The sequence below is a fragment of the Anas platyrhynchos genome, chromosome 1 (genome assembly GCF_047663525.1).
Source record: "Anas platyrhynchos isolate ZD024472 breed Pekin duck chromosome 1, IASCAAS_PekinDuck_T2T, whole genome shotgun sequence".
NCBI classification, from domain to species: domain Eukaryota; kingdom Metazoa; phylum Chordata; class Aves; order Anseriformes; family Anatidae; genus Anas; species Anas platyrhynchos.
Window position 1 is genome coordinate 11427385 of NC_092587.1, and position 20294 is coordinate 11447678.

General features: G+C 36.9%; 1 protein-coding gene across 3 annotated transcripts in view; it reads left to right on the forward strand.

The window, feature by feature from the left end:
- The window catches only part of LOC101797418 (guanine nucleotide-binding protein G(t) subunit alpha-3), a 77542-nt gene that overhangs the window by 19869 nt on the left and 37379 nt on the right, over nt 1-20294 (forward strand). The window contains exon 1 of one of the 3 annotated variants that reach the window (XM_072028429.1): nt 19171-19297. The exons of 1 other annotated variant lie outside the window; for it this stretch is intronic. In XM_072028429.1, the coding sequence (XP_071884530.1) occupies nt 19201-19297 (97 nt within the window). In that variant the 5' untranslated portion in view covers nt 19171-19200. Of the gene's footprint in view, nt 1-19170; nt 19298-20294 lie in introns of those variants that run through there. One more of the 3 variants, XM_027459794.3, reaches the window with a different exon arrangement.

Below are 20294 nucleotides of genomic sequence, written 5' to 3' on the forward strand. Positions count from 1 at the left end.
CCATACTTAATTGTGTTGCTTGATCATGAAGTGTATGGCTCAATATCTGTTTACTGGCAACAAGCGGAAAAACTCATAATCATATCACTCTATTTAGTGCATCTCGGACTTTAATTTTTTATCACAAACATCAGGCACATAGAGTTGTCATAGACTGAAATAGGAAGAGGTTCCCAGTGCTGTTATAAGATGAGCTCAAAATAGCTATGAATTTATAGTACCTTCTCACAATCTATTGCATGCATTTGAGTGTAGTATATAGTGTGTTTTCAGATCATGTTGCAAAATAATTAAGATAGTAGCAAGATGACGTTAGATGCAAGTCAGAGTATACACTGCCTACGCTTTTTCTTCACTTGTAAATTCATTAGATAAACTAAGTAAAAATACTTTCACCTAAATTTGAACAGAATTTAGATCTACAACAAAACCTAATCACAGAATGTTAGCTGGAAGTGTGTCTGGAGGCCTCAAGTTCAACTTCCTACTTGAAGCAAGAGTTTATCCAATGTTATTTTACATCATTTGATGACTCCACAGAGTCACACAGTGGTGCATTATCCCACCCCCCATTAAGAAGCTTTTCCTAGTGTTTGAAAATGTTCATCCTATGGCTCTTTTCTCTCGTTATATCATCTGCCACCATCAAGAAGAGTTTGGCATTTGCTTCACTCTAGAAGTTTTAAGCTGTTGTTATATTGCCTCTTAGCCTTCTCTTTTCTAGACCAAAAAAGCCCTCAATCTCTCTCTCCTCACAAGTCATATTCTCTGGGCCGCTAATCATTTTATCAGTTGGATGGATTCTCGATGATCTTGAGGTCTCTTCCAACCTAGAATTTCTGTGATTCTGTGATTCTGTGATTCTACATTTTCTTGAGTGAGATGGCCTCAAACTGCACCAACTATCATTCATTAATGCACCTTCAGCAGTGTGCTTCAGTGCTGGTTTACAGCCAAAGAAATGCCAACTCCACATGCTACTCACTTTCACTTCTACTCCAATCCAGCAATTTACATTTAAAGATACAAATGTTTTAGTGAAATCCAAATATATTTTAGTGAAGCCCACATTACTGTGCTGAACAGTCATATTGAATTGTCTTGCAACATGGCAGGGGTCAGCTGGTTGGTTAATCACAGCTCAGTCTTGCCAGGGTGCCTCAGCTTCTACCACAATCTCTTGATCCAAAGCCCAGAGAGTTGGTACCATAATCAATGATAAATCTTCAAACTCTATGCTTTGTTGTGAAACCTGTAACCCCCTACACACCCCACAGAGGTGACATGGGAAGTGTCTGTTAAAAAAACAGAAAAGTTGTGATCAGCCTTTGTTTTGATTGTGGTTACAATAAACATTGTTACATGAAGACAAAATAGGAGTTTTTTAATTCTGCAGTGGCAAAGAGAACATGTTTGCTGTTGCTGTGCTTTAACTCAGGTCAGAAAAAAATGACCTAGCAATGAGAATTTCAAATAAGTCCTTTTTAATATTTAACTAAGCTTATCATAAAAAGTAGAACTGGCACAGAATAAGGTGCACTTGGAATACTGCTTGTTATTTTTACATAACTTTTATTGCTTAATCATATAAATGACATTTCATTATTGATCAAGGAAAGATAAGTGAAATCGTTTATGAGGAAAAACATTATTTATATTCTATTATTGAATATTTTATGAGAGTCATATAGTGTGTATCTGCCCACTAGCGTGTGTGAAATATGTTTTATATTCATCAAGAACAAAAAGGAAAGAAGCTGGTATGCTATTTTTTTTTGTCAACAACCACATGTATGGTATAGAATTTTATGGTTTATTTAACAGGATACTGAGAAAAATAATTTTTGCTCAAAATTTTTTTGCTCAAATATACATACATAAAATTAATATGCATATATAGTAAATTTCTGAGAAAAAAAATAATAATAAAATCTCCTGTAGGTGAAATGGACATGAACTGCTGCAAATAAAAGCTAGGCAGAGAGCAGAGCAGTCAGCAAGTTGAACAGCCTGAACACTCCTCCCTGTTCAGCAAGCTCAGCCACCCACTTACTTGCTAGCTAACTGGAGAGCATTTCATTTTATATAATCAGCATTTTTCCAGTGTTTCATTACAGCAGAAAACTATCAGTTGTTATGAACAACATTGCAGTTCCTCTAAATTATTAATCCAGTGCACTGCTTGCCTTGCAAAGTGACATGTATAGACAGGAGTACTCAGAGGTTTTTCTTTGGATGTTTTGTTGGCAGTACTGGGACACGACCAGGAAGAACCCTTTGCATTACAAAGGGTAGAAATGATTCTGTGCTGCTACATGGAATGAAATACCCTAAATCAAATTCTCTTGAGTGACTGATTTAGTAACAAATGTGCCAGGTGAAAAATTGCAGTTCTTCAGTCCTCCAAGCATGATAACCTCCTGCATTTAGGAAAGGCTGTCCATAGACACAGAGACTGAAATTTGCCCATAAATTTTCCCCTGGCTGCAGTGGGTTGTAGCCAGTAAGTACTACTGTTTGCAGGGAGAACTATGGAAAAAGAAACATGAATTTACTGCTGAGTCAGAGGTTTTGAAATGTGTTATTCAGCTATTACAAGATCACACTTTAATCTAAAATAAGAATTATGTTAAAGGAACTCTTGTCTGAAATTCTTCTCACAAAGTGGTACTGTCTAAAGAAAACAGTAGTCATTAGAACAGCTTGTTTTCTTTTCAGTATTTATTCAGTAGATACAGGTTTTCTTCAAGAAGTCTCCAGCTATGCCCCTCAGAGCAGCACAGAACGGCCGTTCAGCCAGCTGCCTTTTGTGAAGCACTGCTGGGAACAGTGTGCCAATATTTGTATAAACACTTTGTTCCCATTGTTTCTCTGCAGTTTTGAACTGCCTCTAAATTAGAGCTTTCCTGCATCTTGAAGGATAATCACATTCTTAAGTTAAGTAAACACAAAATGGAAACTAATCACTGAGCAATCAGAGGAAGGACCTGTGCTCCAGTAACATGCCTGAATTTTGTCTGAGCTATAGCTTTGGGAAAAACAGTGATACCAGAGTGACTGCTCCTCTCAAATACTATCTGTGAGACCATGGGATAGCAACAGTTTACTATAAAGAGCAAAATGCTAAGCAGCAAAGAAACTACAGTCTGAATTTGTGTCCCCTTATTCAATCCTTCTAGAGGGTAATACATTTCTCAAATTAGAATCATAGAATCATTAAGGTTGGAAAAGATCTCCAATATTATCTGGTCCAACCATCCCCCAACCACCAATATCACCCACTGAACCATGTACCTAAGCACCATGTCTAACATCTCCTTAAACATCCTCTGGAACAGTGACTCCATCACCTCCCTCGTAGCTCTTCCCTGGACATGCTCCAGGGCCTCGATGTCCTTCTTGTACTGAGGGGCCCAAAGCTGAACCCAGTACTCAAGGTGCGGCCTCACCAGAGCTGAGTACAGGGGGACAATCACCTCCGTGTTCCTGCTGGGTGCACTCAATTCCCTCCAATTCATCAATAAAGATATTAAAGAGGATGGTCCCCAATACTCCCTGGGGAGCACCACTCATGACCAGTCGCCATCTGGATTTAATTCTATATTGACTCTTACAGTTAGAAAGCACCAGGGAGAAAATATATGCAAATCAGTACTCTGTTTATTACACATATATATGCATGTTAAGGACAATTAAATACATTCTGTTGCTCTGCTTCAGCCTCTGGCAGCCTCATTGGTGTTCTTGTTCCTTTAGTACACAGAAGGTACACAGAAGGTACTCTGATGCAGAGCAGATTTGGAATAAATTTGCTAGAGCCTGTAAAATAATAACATTATAGCATGAATTCAAAGGTCAGGACCAGATTCCTATTTTTCAGCTTTGGCAAACCACTGTTAATATTTCCTTCTGTTTCATTTCATATTTGGATTTCCTGACCTGGATTTCTTGCCTGCATTATAGATAGAGGTCACAGGAATAAGGTCTTTCAAAATATAAACTTCATGTTGATCACTGTTTTGAATAGTTTCTCTCTCTCTCTCTCTTTTTTTTTTTTTTTTTTTTTTTGGATAGGAGTGCTGTCAAATACTATGAACTGCCAAAAGATAAGAATCGTATCAGAGGTGCATAGCTGTAACTGTCTCAGCTTTCAGAAAGCTCCTAAAAAAAAACCTAATAATAGTATAACCCCTTCCCCACACTTTGTGATGCCCCAGAAAAGTTCAAGATTTTCCTGACACAATGGAGTCCACTTCTAAAGAGAACAACTTTTGCTGGGTCTGTCTGATCCATTTGTGCAGAGTCTTTTGTGGGAAATAAGCAACAGCCAAAAATCAATGGGAACTGAAAAGTTGCAGGTTGTGCTGGGATAGTTGGATAGTTTTTTTTTGTTTGTTTGTTTGTTTTTGTTTTTGTTTTTTTTTGTTTTTGTTTTTTTTTTTTGTTTTTCTGAGCAGTAAAAGGCTAAGTGGCTACTTAGTTAGAGGGCTCCTAAGGAATTTAGGGAGGTATATTCAGATGTATCTTGCCGCATTACAGAGTAATGTTATTTTAGCAACTCCTGTTAGCACCATTCTGTAAACTAAAAGGTCAACATCCTGCAGCAGTAACAGTAAATAAAACTTGGAAAGCATACCTTCAGAGCATGCACTTAACAACTGAAAATAAGTATTTTCTTGTCTGATTACTCGTTTGTTTCATTTTTGTCAAATCTCAGTGGTAATAGTGCCAGTATAATGTGACAGAAAAGAAATTCAAAGAAAATGCTTTTGATTAAACTTCGTAAAATAATGGATAGAAAATCATATGCTTACACACTCCAATATCTGTTACAGATGTTAGAAATGTTTCAAAACTCTAGACCAGTTACTATTAAAACAGTAATTTCATGGATAGTTATCTGAAACATCAAAATGAAAATAATTCTTAAAAATTTATTCAGAAATTACAAGATCAAAGTTCAAAATGTATTTTGAAGACAAGCACAAAACTATGTGTATCATTCAAGAGAGCTCCTAAAAGCACATTTTTATGCAAGGAAAGGAAAGGAAATAAATTGAAGCAGTCCGCAGATAACTCTAAAGTAAATGAAGTATAAAGGAGATGGTCTTTGTACTGGAATGGAATATGGATTTTCTGACCATTTCTTTCTGGGTACCCACTACCCAGTCAGGTAGTGTTCGTCTTAGTCAGGTAGTGTTTGTCCATAGTGTTCAGAGGTGTGTTCGTCTTTACTGGAGTTTGCTCATCAGCAGGGACACTTTATCTCTGTGAACCCTTACGCCTCTTTCTCATAATATATGTAAATCTCAACTCAGAGTTTGAACCTGAAAGCCAGAAGGTTTAAAGCATTTGCACAGCCAAAATGGAATGAAATATGGCTTTACATTTTTGGAGATAGTCACTGAAAAGACATGTCACAGGAATAGGTTTTAGACAGGCACTCCACAGTACTAAATGTACCAAATGAAACAACACAATGGTTTGCAGTTTTTAGAGAAACACCTGATGAATTTCCCAAAAGGAAACTCTCATCAGATTGGACTAATACCAATAAACCTTATCAATTTAGAGCAAGGTAAGTTAGCTCACACAGAGCTTTGCCTTGCCAGAAATTGATTGTACTTGAGATAAATAAATGATAGCTTGAGTAGCTGCCCACAGATATTTCTGTCAATGCAGTTCAGAGAAACTAGATTGCCTCGTTCTTTTCTCTAACTTGAAGACTTAGCAAATATAGTTAAGGTGTACAGTAATATTAATTTGCTCCTATAGATGATTGATCTAGTCTTGGGCAGTGTAGGCAGTTACACTAGAAAGCAGGTATAGGAAAAAAAAAATCCTCTTCCACAGCTCTTACTTATGACACAGGAGCCTTGTAAAGATGGTAAAGATGGTTTATCTTTCTGTGGTGAGTAGGCTGGCATGTAGCGCTGGGGAAAAGAGGAAGAGCAATTCCTCCCAGGCACTGGGCACCTTTCTTCTTTTTATGTCTCCTAAGAGGCAGCAGAAAAAGCAAACTCAGCTCCAAACATTTTCCCAGCAGTTTCCTCTTCCCTCCTTGTAGTGGGAGTTGCTCAGCTCCAACCAACATCCCCCACCCCCCAGGTCCACTTCTTGGAGTACCAAATTGATTGGTTCCTCCAAGGCTCTGTTGCATGTGTTCAAGGTGGGGAATTGCTGTAAACTATATTTGTGAATGTATTTAATATAGATATTCTTCTGTACCTAACTCTGTTTTCACTACTGTTTCACAAACAAGTGAAATAACTAGACTTAGGGACTTCAAAAGCTCCTTCTCAGATTGTATAATGAAATTGCTTCCCCATCTCTCTCTTTCTTACTATAAAGTATGTATTTTCAGTTTAACACTATTTTTTATTTCAGATCAATGATATATTTATTTTTTCCTTTAAACTTTTAACTTCAATTAACTATGTTTTGAAGTCCAGTAAAAATTCTGATTTAAACATTCAAAAAAATCCCTTTTTTGTTTTTGATGTGAGAAATCCATGTTTTTAACCTTCAGCAGCTGAAACTGCCATCCACATTCAAGGAGTATAAGATGAGCTGCACTGGATAAACAATGATCCATCAACTCAAAAATGACCAAGGAATGGCAGATGTTGGAATACTCAGCAAAAGCCTCAGATGCAAAATAGAGAAAGAAAAAGGATTAAAGGGTTTGTAGGGCTTGAAGTATGGGCATAGTCATATATACTCTTTATAGTATTAGAAGATAAACTCTGGGATGTCTTAGGAGGACCTGCACAATGTATCCCAAGATTTTAGTAATATATAGTGATTGTCCTCATCCTTTTCCCTGACAGGGAAGGGCCCCATGCTGGCTTCATCTGAGTAAGCCACCAAGGAGTATGTAGGGAGACCAAAACCAAGGTGACAATAGCAAATTCTGCTGCTGCATTGGAGCTCTCTAGTGGAATACATGCTGCAGAGCAACCTCCTCTTAACTGAAGGCTCATGCATTTACCTCAGTTCCTCAGTTTCCAGAATGCAACTATATTCTGGCATTCCTAAGGAGTGAAAAAGCACCAGGGCTAAATCACTTTCTGCCAAGAACAATATTATATTGTGTTTCTTAAGAGAGGAGCTGAGGAAAAGAGGTAATATGCAAAATAACAAAGGTGAAATATATTTCTACTACATCTATACACTTATGAAGAAACAAGATAACAAAAGGTACTTATTCATCCAATCCTTTGTGCAGGCGAAAAAAAATATATATGTCAGAATCAATGATATCTAATCTTAAATAGCATATGTTATTTTGACTATCTAACAAATCATACCAAAATATTGGGCTTGATTGCCATTCTGAGTACATGAAGATAAATGATATGCAGAAAAAATTAACATATCCATCAACACCCTCTTTTTCAATGTCTATTGTGCATTTAGCCTAACTCCAATGAACCTCCCAACAGCATAATATAGCAGCAAAGTAAGGTTCAAAGACAGCTATGTTTCTGCTGGGATATAAACTAGACATTCTGGATGACCAGCACATAATTTTTTTACTCATATTTTTAATTTGTGCTAGCTGGGCACAGATAAACATAAAACCCATAGGAAAAGACTGAGTTTGAAGAAGATTCAGAATTTTCCATTTGACATGTTTTTTGCTGCTTAGTTCAATATTAAAATCATTTAAATGGGCACCACTAATGGTCCAAGCTGATTTGAGGTAGGACTGCTGCAGTTTGGGTAACAGATAAATAAGAGGATGTTAGCACTCTCTGTCAACCACAGGAGGGTACTGAAGGCCAAAACTCTGTTATACTTCCAATTGACCCTTCATAATAAAGTAATCTCACTTAAGCAGTGCTGCAGAGGGAATCACAGTGCGGAGAGACCAACCTGATTCATTCTCCATCTTCTTCCCTTTTTCCCTGCTGTTTGGCCACATCAGAGGTTCTGAGAGAACTACATGTGAGGTAGTTGCTACACTCAGTGTCACCTGGAGGCTCAGAAACAGCATGGCCCTCATTTTAAGTCTAGCATCTGCACTCCAGGAAATCTTTGTCCAGTCCTGGCTAAGCCTTGGATCCCTTCACTTCCTGGGTGTAATGGCATGAAATTAAGAGGAAAAGATATTGGAAAGGAGGCAATATATAAAACAACAAGATTGTATGTGCATTTATACTACATCTATAGACTTGTGAAGAAATGGGAACAAAATATTCTGGTTCATGAAACCGGCACAGGAGACTGGGTAGAATATACATACAGCAATATCATTCATAAACTGTGTCAACAGAACTTTTTATTTTTATTTTATTTTATTTTTTTAAGCAGAGCATATAATTATGCATATACATAGCTTTCTAATCAATTAGATGTCATCAACATAAAGATCCAGATTCTATTTCTGTGAACCATTAGGGACCCCATTATTCATCACTAATGAGGATTATATACCTGATGTTAGCATAGCACTTAAAGGCATCAGGTGACTATTGGGTCTCTTGCTGTTTACAGTTGAGCAAAAAGAAGACCATAAGAATACCATAAGAAACAGACCGTAAGTGACAAAGCCAGTGTTGCACTACGATTAGCTTTCTTGTCTCTCTCCATAACAGAAAACATAGGATTTCCATGATTTGCAGTTTGAACAGCTCTGTTCTCACAGAATTCACTTTCCAGGCTTGTAGAAATTGTTGTACATTAATAAACCAATGAAGGAAGAAGGGAAGTAGAGAAGATGAGGAACTATAAAATGAGTACATCACTGTAAAGTAGAAGGAGGTTTTGTCCCACCATCTGTGTTTCATATCACCTTCTAAGCAATGATCTAATTTTTTATAAAATTCTCAACAAAAGAAGGAAATAGACAGAAACTAGCTAAAGATTTTCCTTACCTTAATACCTGTTCTGAAATCTTAAAGACATCCTTAAAAAGCAAAATATCCTAGGAATTTTTGAAGTAAAATTCCATTCATAGGTAGTAAGTCTTACCGAAGTTCATTTGTTCCTATTTTGAAAAACACACAGGGTAAGATTCAGATCACCTACTTGTGTGCCGTTGATACACCTGAGGAGCAATTAGGAAGCCTGAGCTGAATAAAGAGAATCTGAATATTTGCTCTCCAGCATGATGTAATCCTGAACACAGCAAGATTCCAAAGATTTGTATTTTATGCCATAAAGTCCTTCAAATCATCTTTATCAGGGTGGACACTAAAGTTCCCTTCTGAATCTCATCACAAGCTATCCCTGGAAATCTGAGTTTGCATTCCAAAAAGATGGGGGGAAGCCCTTCTTCAGCTGTTTTTATGAATTGGTTACTGCTGGATAAAGATAAATGTATAAATATATATAAAATAAATAAATAAATTTTCCTCAGGGTTTTTTTACTACTGAGTGTGGTAGTTTACAGAGCCATTTTACCTTATGATTTCCTCCTGTTTTTTGCTCTTGGTAGAGAAGTCTAAGCAACAGTTCACACTCATGTTTCTATTCAGCATCTCTTTGGAGAGCTCAGCATCTCTAACAGAGGTGACAACCTTTTACTGTACTGGGAACCTTGGTGTGCCAACTTCATTACTGTGACTCCCCTCTCTGGGCCAGGCAAGCACTAAGTTGGCTAATTCAGGTGATCAGAGTCTACACTGAGTCTACATCTGGTTTAAATCAACAACTGTATACTAAAGTGACTAGGCACTCTTTTTTTTTTTTTTTTTTTTTGTGTGTGTGTGTGTGTGTGTTTGTTTTGTTTTGTTTTGTTTTGTTTTCTGGATTAATTGCATACACAATTTTCTTTCATACTTCCATTGTTCAGTCTAGACTCCTCTTTGAGCCTTGGAGTCCTCCTGAAAGTGATTCATTACCACATGATTGGAGGATGGAGGAAAATCCTCAACCTAAAAAAGGTTTTTGAAACCCTTATCATTTTCTTAAATAGATGTAAATCTATTAGTAAATAGATGGCTATGTTTTGATCTGGCATACATCATAGTCATAGGGTACAATATTTCATTGTAACTTTTGGGAAGGAAAGGGAAAATGAAGAGCTTTGCAAGTAGCTAAAAAACTATTTGAAGAACAAGAGGTCATTGAGCAAGATAAATATGTGTAATGGCACAGCAGGATCCAAGTGAATGAGTAGAGAAATCATGTTGTTCAAATAGAAAATCTTCAGATTTGTCTTTAGGTACCTTATTCTTACAGGTAAAGTAATGTAGTATTAGATAAGATATCAAAAGGATTCCATTCTGCCTCTCTGCATTATATATGTATGTGTCTGGATTTAGTATGCTACCAGAGTCCCTGGTAGAAATTCGTCCGACTTGGGGTTTCCGTAAGTTTCATTTATAGCTTGTCCTGGGGCTTAATTACCATTATAGTTAGTTTTTAAAGAATACCTAATGGAAACCTTCATTATAAATTATGACTGTCTTATGACTGTCTTCTGACATCACAAGCATCCTCTTAATGCATGTTTATGGACTTTTACATCTTTTTTTTTTGTTAGTTGATTATTTAAACTTGAAAATATATTTATTTATTTATTTATTAATAATGGAAAAGCACATCTACCTTATCAAAATTATTACAACTATTTTCATGGTCATGCTTTCAGATTGCATATATTACATTAGACAAATACATTAGTATAATGTCACAATATCAGATACATTTCTTGTAAAAACTGGGTCCTAGTGGAACTGTCTAGACTGTTATATTCACCTGTTGTTTACATATAAAGTGGTACAGTGAATGTATATAACCTTTTTTGACTAGAATATCCCTAACGTTTTCAATCAGAAAATGTGCAACAGGGAGAAAGAAGGCAATTTCTTCACTTTTCACTCCATTAATAGCTTCTACACCTTTCTGTAACAGGCTTCTCTAAGTAGTTTCATGTAAAAGCTCCTCTTGCATTTTAGCAGTGTAATGTTATCTATGTGAAGAACTCCCCTTTACTATATTGACTTGGATATTGCTGTTCCTTTCAGGTATGTCAGTTGTGACTAATCTGTTCTAAGAAAAGCAACATATTTAGAAGATGTCTGTATGTCCACTTTCCTCCTTCTTTTAGTATATAGGGAAAACTAAGTATATACAATTTTCTTGCCTCCAGAGATTTGTCTCTATTCATTTTTCCATGTAATTTCCATGCATAACCACATGAACTCAAAAAATACAGAACTTGGCCCATAGTAAAACAGATGTTTCTCTATAATAGACTGTGCCTGTGTAGTCAGACACACAGTAGCCAGTTTTGTTTGAATATAAAGTTTATTTGTGGTCCTTTTGCTGCTGGAGAAAACAGTTCTCCTTTGCTTCTGTGGTTTTGAATGCTTGTTTTGTTGTTGGTTGCTTGTTTTCATTTTTAAAACTATGGCTTCTGAACTAATATTTAAATGTTCAACCCACAGGCCAATGAAGCAGGTAGAATTTATTTCAGAGACAGATTTCAGTCTTAGTTATTAATTAGGAAAGAAAAAAAAAAAAAACCTCTGACATAGAAATGTTCTTTCAAAAGTGAGACCTGGATGGATGTCCTGAATTACTATACAATTAATCTACTATAGTGAAAATAAATGTGTTATCTTGAAAGCAGAGTAGAAAAAGACACATGCAAAAGAGCTTTTTTCAGCACAAAGATGCACATGACTGTCCCCACAGGGACACTCCCTGTCTCCCATTGTTCTTGATTACTATTTCCTCATTTTGTGGTTATAGATCAATGACTGCACTTTTTTACCGAAATGTGTTTCTATCAATAAATCTTTTTCATCTCATTGCACCCATTCCAATTTATTTGAAATTGGTAATAGCTTTGGCCATTTTCCAAATTTTTGTCTCTTTTCCAAAATTTTTTGAGTCATTCATGAGATTCATATGTACTTTTTTCCCAGCAGGTCCATCAGATCTTGGAGTTTATCAGGATGTCTCCAGAATGATTTCTACTAATCAGTGCAACAAATCTCTAGTAATAAGTCAAAAGTATTCATGCACTGAAGACTGGAAAGGTTTCTAATATAAAGATCTTTACACAGTGTTTTCTTAAATGAAAAAAATAACTTTGGAACTCTTGGAGTCTCTCTGGACATTGATGACATTATCATTTATCCAATGACTTTGAGAAAATCAGTTCATCTTCAGATTAAGTAGTAAAGAAATCCTTCACCAGATACTTCCATGAGAGTGGGATGCTATCTATATTTTCCTTGGAGAACTGCTGAATTTGGAGCAGTGGATAATAATAATGATTATTAATAATTAATAATAATAATTAATAATAATTATTAATAATAACGGTGTAATTATTAATAATAGTAATAATAAATATTAATAATAATACATATTTTGCTTCTGATGCAAAATATGTGCTTCTGATGATAACCATGTTCAGAAGAGCCTTTGTGAGAATGACAATGAAAGTACTGAAGAACTAAAGTTCTGAAAGTACTGAAGAAATAAAAAAGATTTTAGCATTCTTGGTGATGATTTTAGCAGTAGAAGATGAGGCCTCTATGCTATTTGCTGTATGTGTGAGAGGAAACTAAAATCTGGAAATGCCTATTATTTTTCATTGCCTGTAAAAAGGATAGAAGGTGTCTCATTGAAATTTAGACTCATACACTGTAGGCATCTGAGGACAGGTACAACTAATATCAACAAATACACTTCAACATTTTGATAGCAATGAAAGCATGTAGTTTTACTTAGCATTCATGATTCTGGTGAATTATTAATGAAGAATACACAACATTGAAGTGAACGATGAAATATTTTTGAATATGTCTACATAAATATGCTCTTTTAAAACAACATAATATAATATGAAAATGTTATTTTGTTTTCATAGATACAAAGGTGTACAAATGTGTGTGGTGGTTTTACTCAGGTGGGCAGCCGAGCTCCACCACAGCCGCTCTCTCACTCCCCTCCTCAAAGAGGAATGGGGAGAAAATATGTGAAAGGGGCTCAAGGATTGAGATAAGGACGAGAAAATCACGCAATAATTAGTGTAACGGGCAAACCAGACTCAGTATAAGAAGACAGATAGTAAGATTTATTGCTCATTACTAACAAGCTAGAGAAGTGAGAAACAAAGGAAAGAAACCAAAAGCACCTCCCCCCCATCCACCCTCTTCCACCTCCTCCCCCCGAGCGGCTCAGGGGAACGGGGGAATGGGGGTTATGGTCAGTCTACAGCACTTCTTCTCTGCCGCTCCTTCTCGGTCACTCTCGTCCCCTGTGCTGTGGGGTCCCACCCACAGGATGCAGCCCTTGACGAACTGATCCGGCGTGGGCTTCCCACAGGCAGCAGCTCTTCCAGAACTGCTCCAGATATGGGTCCGTACCACGGGGTCCATCCCTCAGGAGCAAACTGCTCCAACCTGGCTCCCCTACGGGCAGCAGCTCCTGCCAGATCACCTGCTCCTCCGTGGGCTCCTCTCCACGGGCTACAGGTCCGGCCCGGAATCTGCTCCGGCAGGGGTCTTCCACAGGCGGCAGCCTCCATCGGTGCAGGGCCACCTGCTCCACCGTGGTCTCCTCCACGGGCTGCAGCGTGAAACCCTGCTCCACCGTGATACTCCATGGGCTGCAGGGGGACATCCTGCTTCACCATGGTCCTCACCACAGGCCGCAGGGGACTTCTGCTCCGGCACCTGGAGCACCTCTCCCCCTCCTTCTACACTGACCTTGGCACCTGCAAGGCTGTTTCTCACTCCCTTGACTCTCCCGGCTTCTGTGTGGCGCAGCGTTTTTTCCCCTGTCTTAAATATGCTCTCACAGAGGCGCAAAACAGCATCGCTTATTGGCTCAGATCTGGAAAACAACGGGGCCCTTCCCAAACATGGGGCGGCTTCTAGATCTTTCTCACAGAAACCACCCCTATGGCCCCCTGCTACCAAAACCTTGCCACGTAAACCCACTACAATGTGATGCTCAAAATAGCATCTCATGGTATCAGATGGTGATAAAGAGGATTTTTCAGTTCTTTTTTTACATAGTGTCACATAATTAGAAATGTCTCTGGAGAATGAGATGACCATTTCCCAAAGTACACACATCAGAGAAATATTCTTTTCTGTCTTTGGGTATGCCTCTTGGCAATTTTTTAAAAGTTATAACTCTTCCTCCTACTTTTAAAGTTCTCACACAACTAATTACATCTTTATCTTTGGCCACTGTGATTTCTCTAATATACCAAAAAAAAAAAAAAAAAAAGAAAAAAGAAGAAAGAACTGCCATACTGTAGGTCTCTATTCACAATGATGCACCATCTGATTTCTTTTGTTATTTTTGTTCTTTTTCTCAAAACTCTCTTCAACCTCAGGTCTTGGAAGTGGCAAGATATTTCCAGGGTTGCCCTTCCTGGAACATTCCAGGAACATTCCCTTCCTGGAACATTACCCTTCCTGAAATATGTGATAGGATTATACGTTCCAGGAAGATGCTGAGTGAGATGCTGATCAGCAAATTGATCAAAATAAAATGCTAGGTTTAGACACTGATACAACGATCAAACACAAAATCATAATTTTGACAGAGTAGCTGGGAACAAAGAGGAACCTGCAAGCATATCATCGCTTGTTCACATCTGAAGGCAGATCTTACTTTTTCAGAAGTTAACCTCTAGCATTCCCCACATGTTATGGTATATTATGAAATGAAACTGGTGGCCAAACTAGGAAAATAGGCTACTATGCTTCTTGCTTTATACTGCTTATGGCAGCTGTAGAAGTGGAAGGTGTCTGCACAATCCACAGACAGCACTAAAAGGACCACATTGCTGAAGTGTTTGTGCTGCTCTGGGACATAGGCACTGGCTTCCATAAATACATAGATCAGCACAGACTGTGATGTAAAATAAATAGGATTCTGCAGTCATCTAAAGAGAAATGCATCTTTGAAAGACCTTGTCTGCCTTTTATTGACTAATTTGCTCTAACGGTTGTAGATATTAATGAAGCCAGAAGTCAAATAATGTATCTACTGCCCTTTTGTTTTCTGAATTTATTGCTATGCTAAAAATACTACTAATTCTATGGATTTTGACTATATCAAAGGCTAAAAAATCCAGGAAGCTAAAATATCCTGGCAGACAACATCATGAAATAAATGAGCTAGGCAGTACAATAATATTATGTTAGTAACACATAACTTGTACTGGAAAGGCTTCCTCCAAAGTCTGGATTGCACCTGTTATCTAAGTGGTTCTTCCCACTTATAGAGAAACTCTTGTCACTGGTATTACAGATTTGTGCATATTGTGGGCATAGAAGCCATCTCAGACTGTTCTCACACTCTAACTTAGGAAGCACAGGAAGGTGTAATGCAGAATAAGGCTTTGAGAGCCAAAATCAGGAAAGGCTGACCACGAGCTAGCTTGGACACATCTTGTCCATTACATCATCAGCTTCAGAACCTTGCACCTACAGTAACTGAGAATAAATATCACAGACCATCTCAAGTCTGTGTTAATAAACAGTCAAAAGGTTCAAAACAGGTTGTGAATAATCTTTCTTTAGTCATGACAATTTTCATTGTCAAGCCAAGTCCAAGAATTATCCAGGGAAAGTTGCAAACACTCTACATTCTTCACCAGGATGGTTCTAACAATTCCATTCCAGGATAATTGCCAGGCATTCTTGAATACACTAATATAGCTGCTGCCTATAAATTAAACACATAACTGAGCATAGGGGTCAAATACTGAATAGGAAGACTTATTTCTGTCGCATGTCACAAAATAACTCAGAAGAGCTGGTCATCTGGAAAGGCTAGTGGCATTGCTAATCTACATATGTAGTGAGTAGTTTAATTACAAAGTGTAAATCTGAACAGAATATGGGGCTGAATATGTATGAGGAGCCTGATCACAAATGTTGGAATCCAGCCCTGCAGTGTCTGCAGGTCAGAAGGACTTAAAAACTGGGCAGGCACAAATGAAATCTAAGACCCAAGCAGAGCAACACACCACAGCATGAGGTGTGTCTGCTCGACTGCTCAGATAGCAGGACTGCTTCTCTCCTCCCCCAACACACAAACACACACATACACACTTCCATGAAGCTAGAATCACAAAGGGCAGCACAAGGCATCCAGCCAACACTTCAACCCAGAGATGACTTTCCATCAGGGTGATTTGACAGCAACAGAGGGCATGCAGTTAAATAAGTAGCCTGAAAAAGTTGTGTGAGATACCAGTAATACAGCTTGCCAGCTGCACAACACTAACTTTAAAATAAGGTATGGGTGTTACAATGACTTCTGGAAGAAGAGAGCCTGCAGATTCTGTTCTGCAGTTCAGTTACAGACAGACTCAGATGGTTGAACTTGAGACAAGATAAACGCTGGGAATAGAGACTATTGCACAAAACATTTGGAGATGTCAAGAGAACAAGTCCCCTGAAGAGTAGGAAGCAATTCTACTTAAAGTTACAACTTTCAGAATAAAAATGGAAGGATATTTAATTTTGGAAACGAACATGTGGTTTTGAATAACAAGACCATCACTCTTGAAAGCATAAATTAATGTGCTGCCTGGAAGTAAATAGGTGTTCCCCATCTTAAAAAGTTAGTTTATAATTACCAAATTATTTTTATACTTCCTTTTCAGCATTTGAAGTTGGACACCATTGAGGATGGAGACCCACTCCCAGCTGTGATTAGTTATGGAACAACACTTAGACATTATTGACATTCATAAAATGTCTGGCTAGTCTTGTAGGCTCTTCATTTCCTTTTCACCTAGGTTCTGATCTCATTTCTTGTGAGACACTGAGGATTCAGAGGTTCACAGTATGTGAGTAAAGTTCTTAACATATGTGCTTAGGATCCTCTTTCCCAAATGTCCAAGGAGGTTGAGCTGTGCTCCTGTCATTCAGGAGAGTAGTAAAAATATTTTGTTTTTGTTTTTCCTTCCCTCTCTAAGTACAGAACATTTCAGGGGTGGAGGCCCAGCTCAGGAAGAAATGCTCGTCTCTTAAATTCCTCTTTAAGGGGAGTGGGAGCTGAGAAAAATGAGGTAATTTCCATTTTCCCTTGAATTCTTCCCAGGACAATACACATTTTTCTAGGGGAAATGTCACCTCAAGCTGCATTAATTATAATGCTACTTTATAAGCAGCATAGAAGAATACATAAAACATAATTCTTACAATCCCCAGAGTGAAAAATCCTAGTACTTCTTCTACATGCTACATGTGTCAACACGAGGTACATCATGATGCTATTGCACATTATTTCAGGATACCATTGAAACTGAAATTACTTTATACATCTTAGTTGAAGATGTTTGAAAGTTGAACTGATCTGACCACAGAAGTAAATGAGAATGTATAGGGCTCAATCAGAAGCTAAAATGGTTGCCAGCCACAAAGATAATGAGAAACAGCTTTTCTGCCCTGGAGAAGTAATTTTTCTTACAGAAGTTATACCAAGCAGGAGACAGGCTTTCTTAGAATAATTTGAATACCATAGACTGACTTTCCCAGGAAATCACTCTCTCGCCTTACCATATTTTGTTGCCGTGTTCTGTTCTTTTAATTCATCGGGTCTAACACAGAGTTACAGTGAAATGCACCTTTAAAAATGGTTCCCTTATGCCACCATCCTCTCTAAAAACCTACCAACATAAGAATCTCATTTATGTAATAATGTGATCTAGAGTCAGAATGAGAGAACTAGTAAGACACCGAAGTCAACTTCCATGAGAATACAGTATAAGAGTCCATATAGATTAAGCCATCTCTCTTCAGATGTGATGCATTACCTCAGCAGCAGACCAACCTCTTCTACAGTCTTTCCCATAGGGATTATGACAATATGAAAACAGCTCTTACACAAAAGAAAAGAAGTGGACACACTTCAAGCAGCAAGGTTTGATTCAGTTAGCAGCCTGTAACTGCTTTTTATTTGTTTGTTTCTTTGTTTATTTTCCAGTCTGCAAAGTTTTTCCAAGCTCTGAAACTATCTACTTATACCATCTTCAGTATTCAGAAGCTAAACATTGTCAATAACTACTCAGCTATGTTACAGTACAGATCTGCTCATGTTCTATGTGGAGTCCCATGCTTGCCAAAGGGACTGCAGTCACACATGAACAACAACAACAATGCCACCAACAATAACAACAAAAAAGGAGGACTACCATTATGTCAAGAAAAAAATATATATATTTTTTTTATCTTTTCAATATTTTCCCCTGCATACCAGTTTGACTCCAAAAGGAAAGGTTAAAATATTTGTTACTCAAGGAGTCAAATTAGAATCGTTTTTGCTCATACTCTTTCTTCATTTTTGACAGTGCAAGGCACTGTGGGACTTGGCAGATCTTAATATATGGCTCTTCTGGGAATTAGAAATATTCAGAGTGAGATGTTGGCAAATATTTGCCCATTGTTTTAAGATTTTTTTTAATGTACTATGTTGACTGTTCATCCTGTACTAGAAATGAAATCCTTTTTACAGAAATTGCAGGCATCCTCCACTTTTTTTTTGCTAAGATTCCCTAACATTTTTCTGAAAATATGAGATACACCCCTTGAAGAAGCCAGCTGGAGAGTGTCAGACACTCCACTGGGAAATACATATGAATCAGTTCAAAAACCTAAAATAACATACTCATTACAGTGCGTTACTTTCTGACTGTCCCTTTCAATTTTCTCAGGTGAAAGTCAGGAGAAAATTTAAATGCATCATAACAGAGAGATCATCTGCTAATATTTGTAGAAGGGTCAGATGCTGAGATATTTGTTGTCTTCATGTAAGAAATCAGGGAAAAACACTTTAGACAGTGCAGTTCATAGCTCTTTCAAATACATTAGAGAAATCAATTCCGTAAGTGTGGTCTGGAATCAGAGTATTTGTTCAGGAGAAACTGAAGAGTTTGGGGTTCTTTAATGATTTTGCACTAGATGTTTCTTTTTTACTAATAAGGCAAAATTATGCAGCAATTTAAAAATTTTTGGAATGACTGGTTCTTTACTTGAACATAATAGCTTAGCCACATGTTTGCTGTCACAAAATTGACATAGGTTCAGTAAGAACACAGCCTATGTTCAGCTAAAGTATTTGTAAACACATCAAAATTATGTGAGCCTTATCTGGACTGATTCTCAGCCAGCTAGCCCCCACCCAGCTCCCAATAATCTCTACACACACAATGTCACATATTCCATTGCATCAGTATGTGTGGCAAATATAGAACTGAAGATAATGAGTGTACTGAAGTTCAGTTTTCAATTTAGAAAAACTGAACTAACTTCAATACACTTCACGTATCTCACAGTGAGCCTGAGATCTTCAGAAAAAGGTACAAGAATTATTGAATATGTCAATATATTAAAAACAAATAAAAAAATAATAAAAAAATCTGGCAGCATTAAAAATGTAACAGTTTTTTCTTTTTCTTTTTCTTTTTCTTTTTCTTTTTCTTTTTCTTTTTCTTTTTCTTTTTCTTTTTCTTTTTCTTTTTCTTTTTCTTTTTCCTTTTCTTTTTTTCTTTTTTCTTCTTCTTCTTCTTCTTCTTTTTCTTTTTTAATATTCTTTCTTTCTCTCTTCTACTTCCTTTTCATTTTCCTCTGTAATCAATAAAAATGAATGACTATATAATTACTTTTTCTTTTTTATATAACAAAGTGGCTTTGGAAGTGATACAGTATCATTTCTTTAATCCTGTTATAGAACTAAGGGACTAATTTTTCTTTTCTTTTCTTTTCTTTTTTTTTTCCTTCTATAAGGAAATATATAATAATTTTTGATAATGTTTCCTAGAGAAAGACAATAACAAATTAGAAAATAAAATAAAATAAAAAATAAATGTTAAACGCCATTCACTTATTTATATCTTACATATATATATATGTTGAAGGAAAAGATGCAGAATTTTCAACTGGGAACTTAACCTATTAATATATTCTTTGCATTTAAATGTTTTTCATAGAAACAATATTTTATTCATCATAAAAAACTTACATTTTTTTCTTTGTTTTTTTTTGTTTGTTTTTGTTTTTGTTTGTTTGTTTGTGTTTGTTTGTTTTCCAGTTAGAAAGTTTCAGGAACTTATAGTTTAAGACTAATATCGCTTATAAGGGAATCCACAGAGCTGTCAATCATATCTTTTCTTAAGTATCTGCCGTAAACATGGATATTAAATCTGCATTGTCGACTTTTAAAATTCTTGACTTTGAAAAATGTGGAGGTAGTATAAAAAATAAACCAACACAAAGAAGCTTCGAGAAATAGATATATAATGGTCTCAAGTGAGATTAAGTAGATCCATGATTTCTTACCAGTTATCAGGATATTAA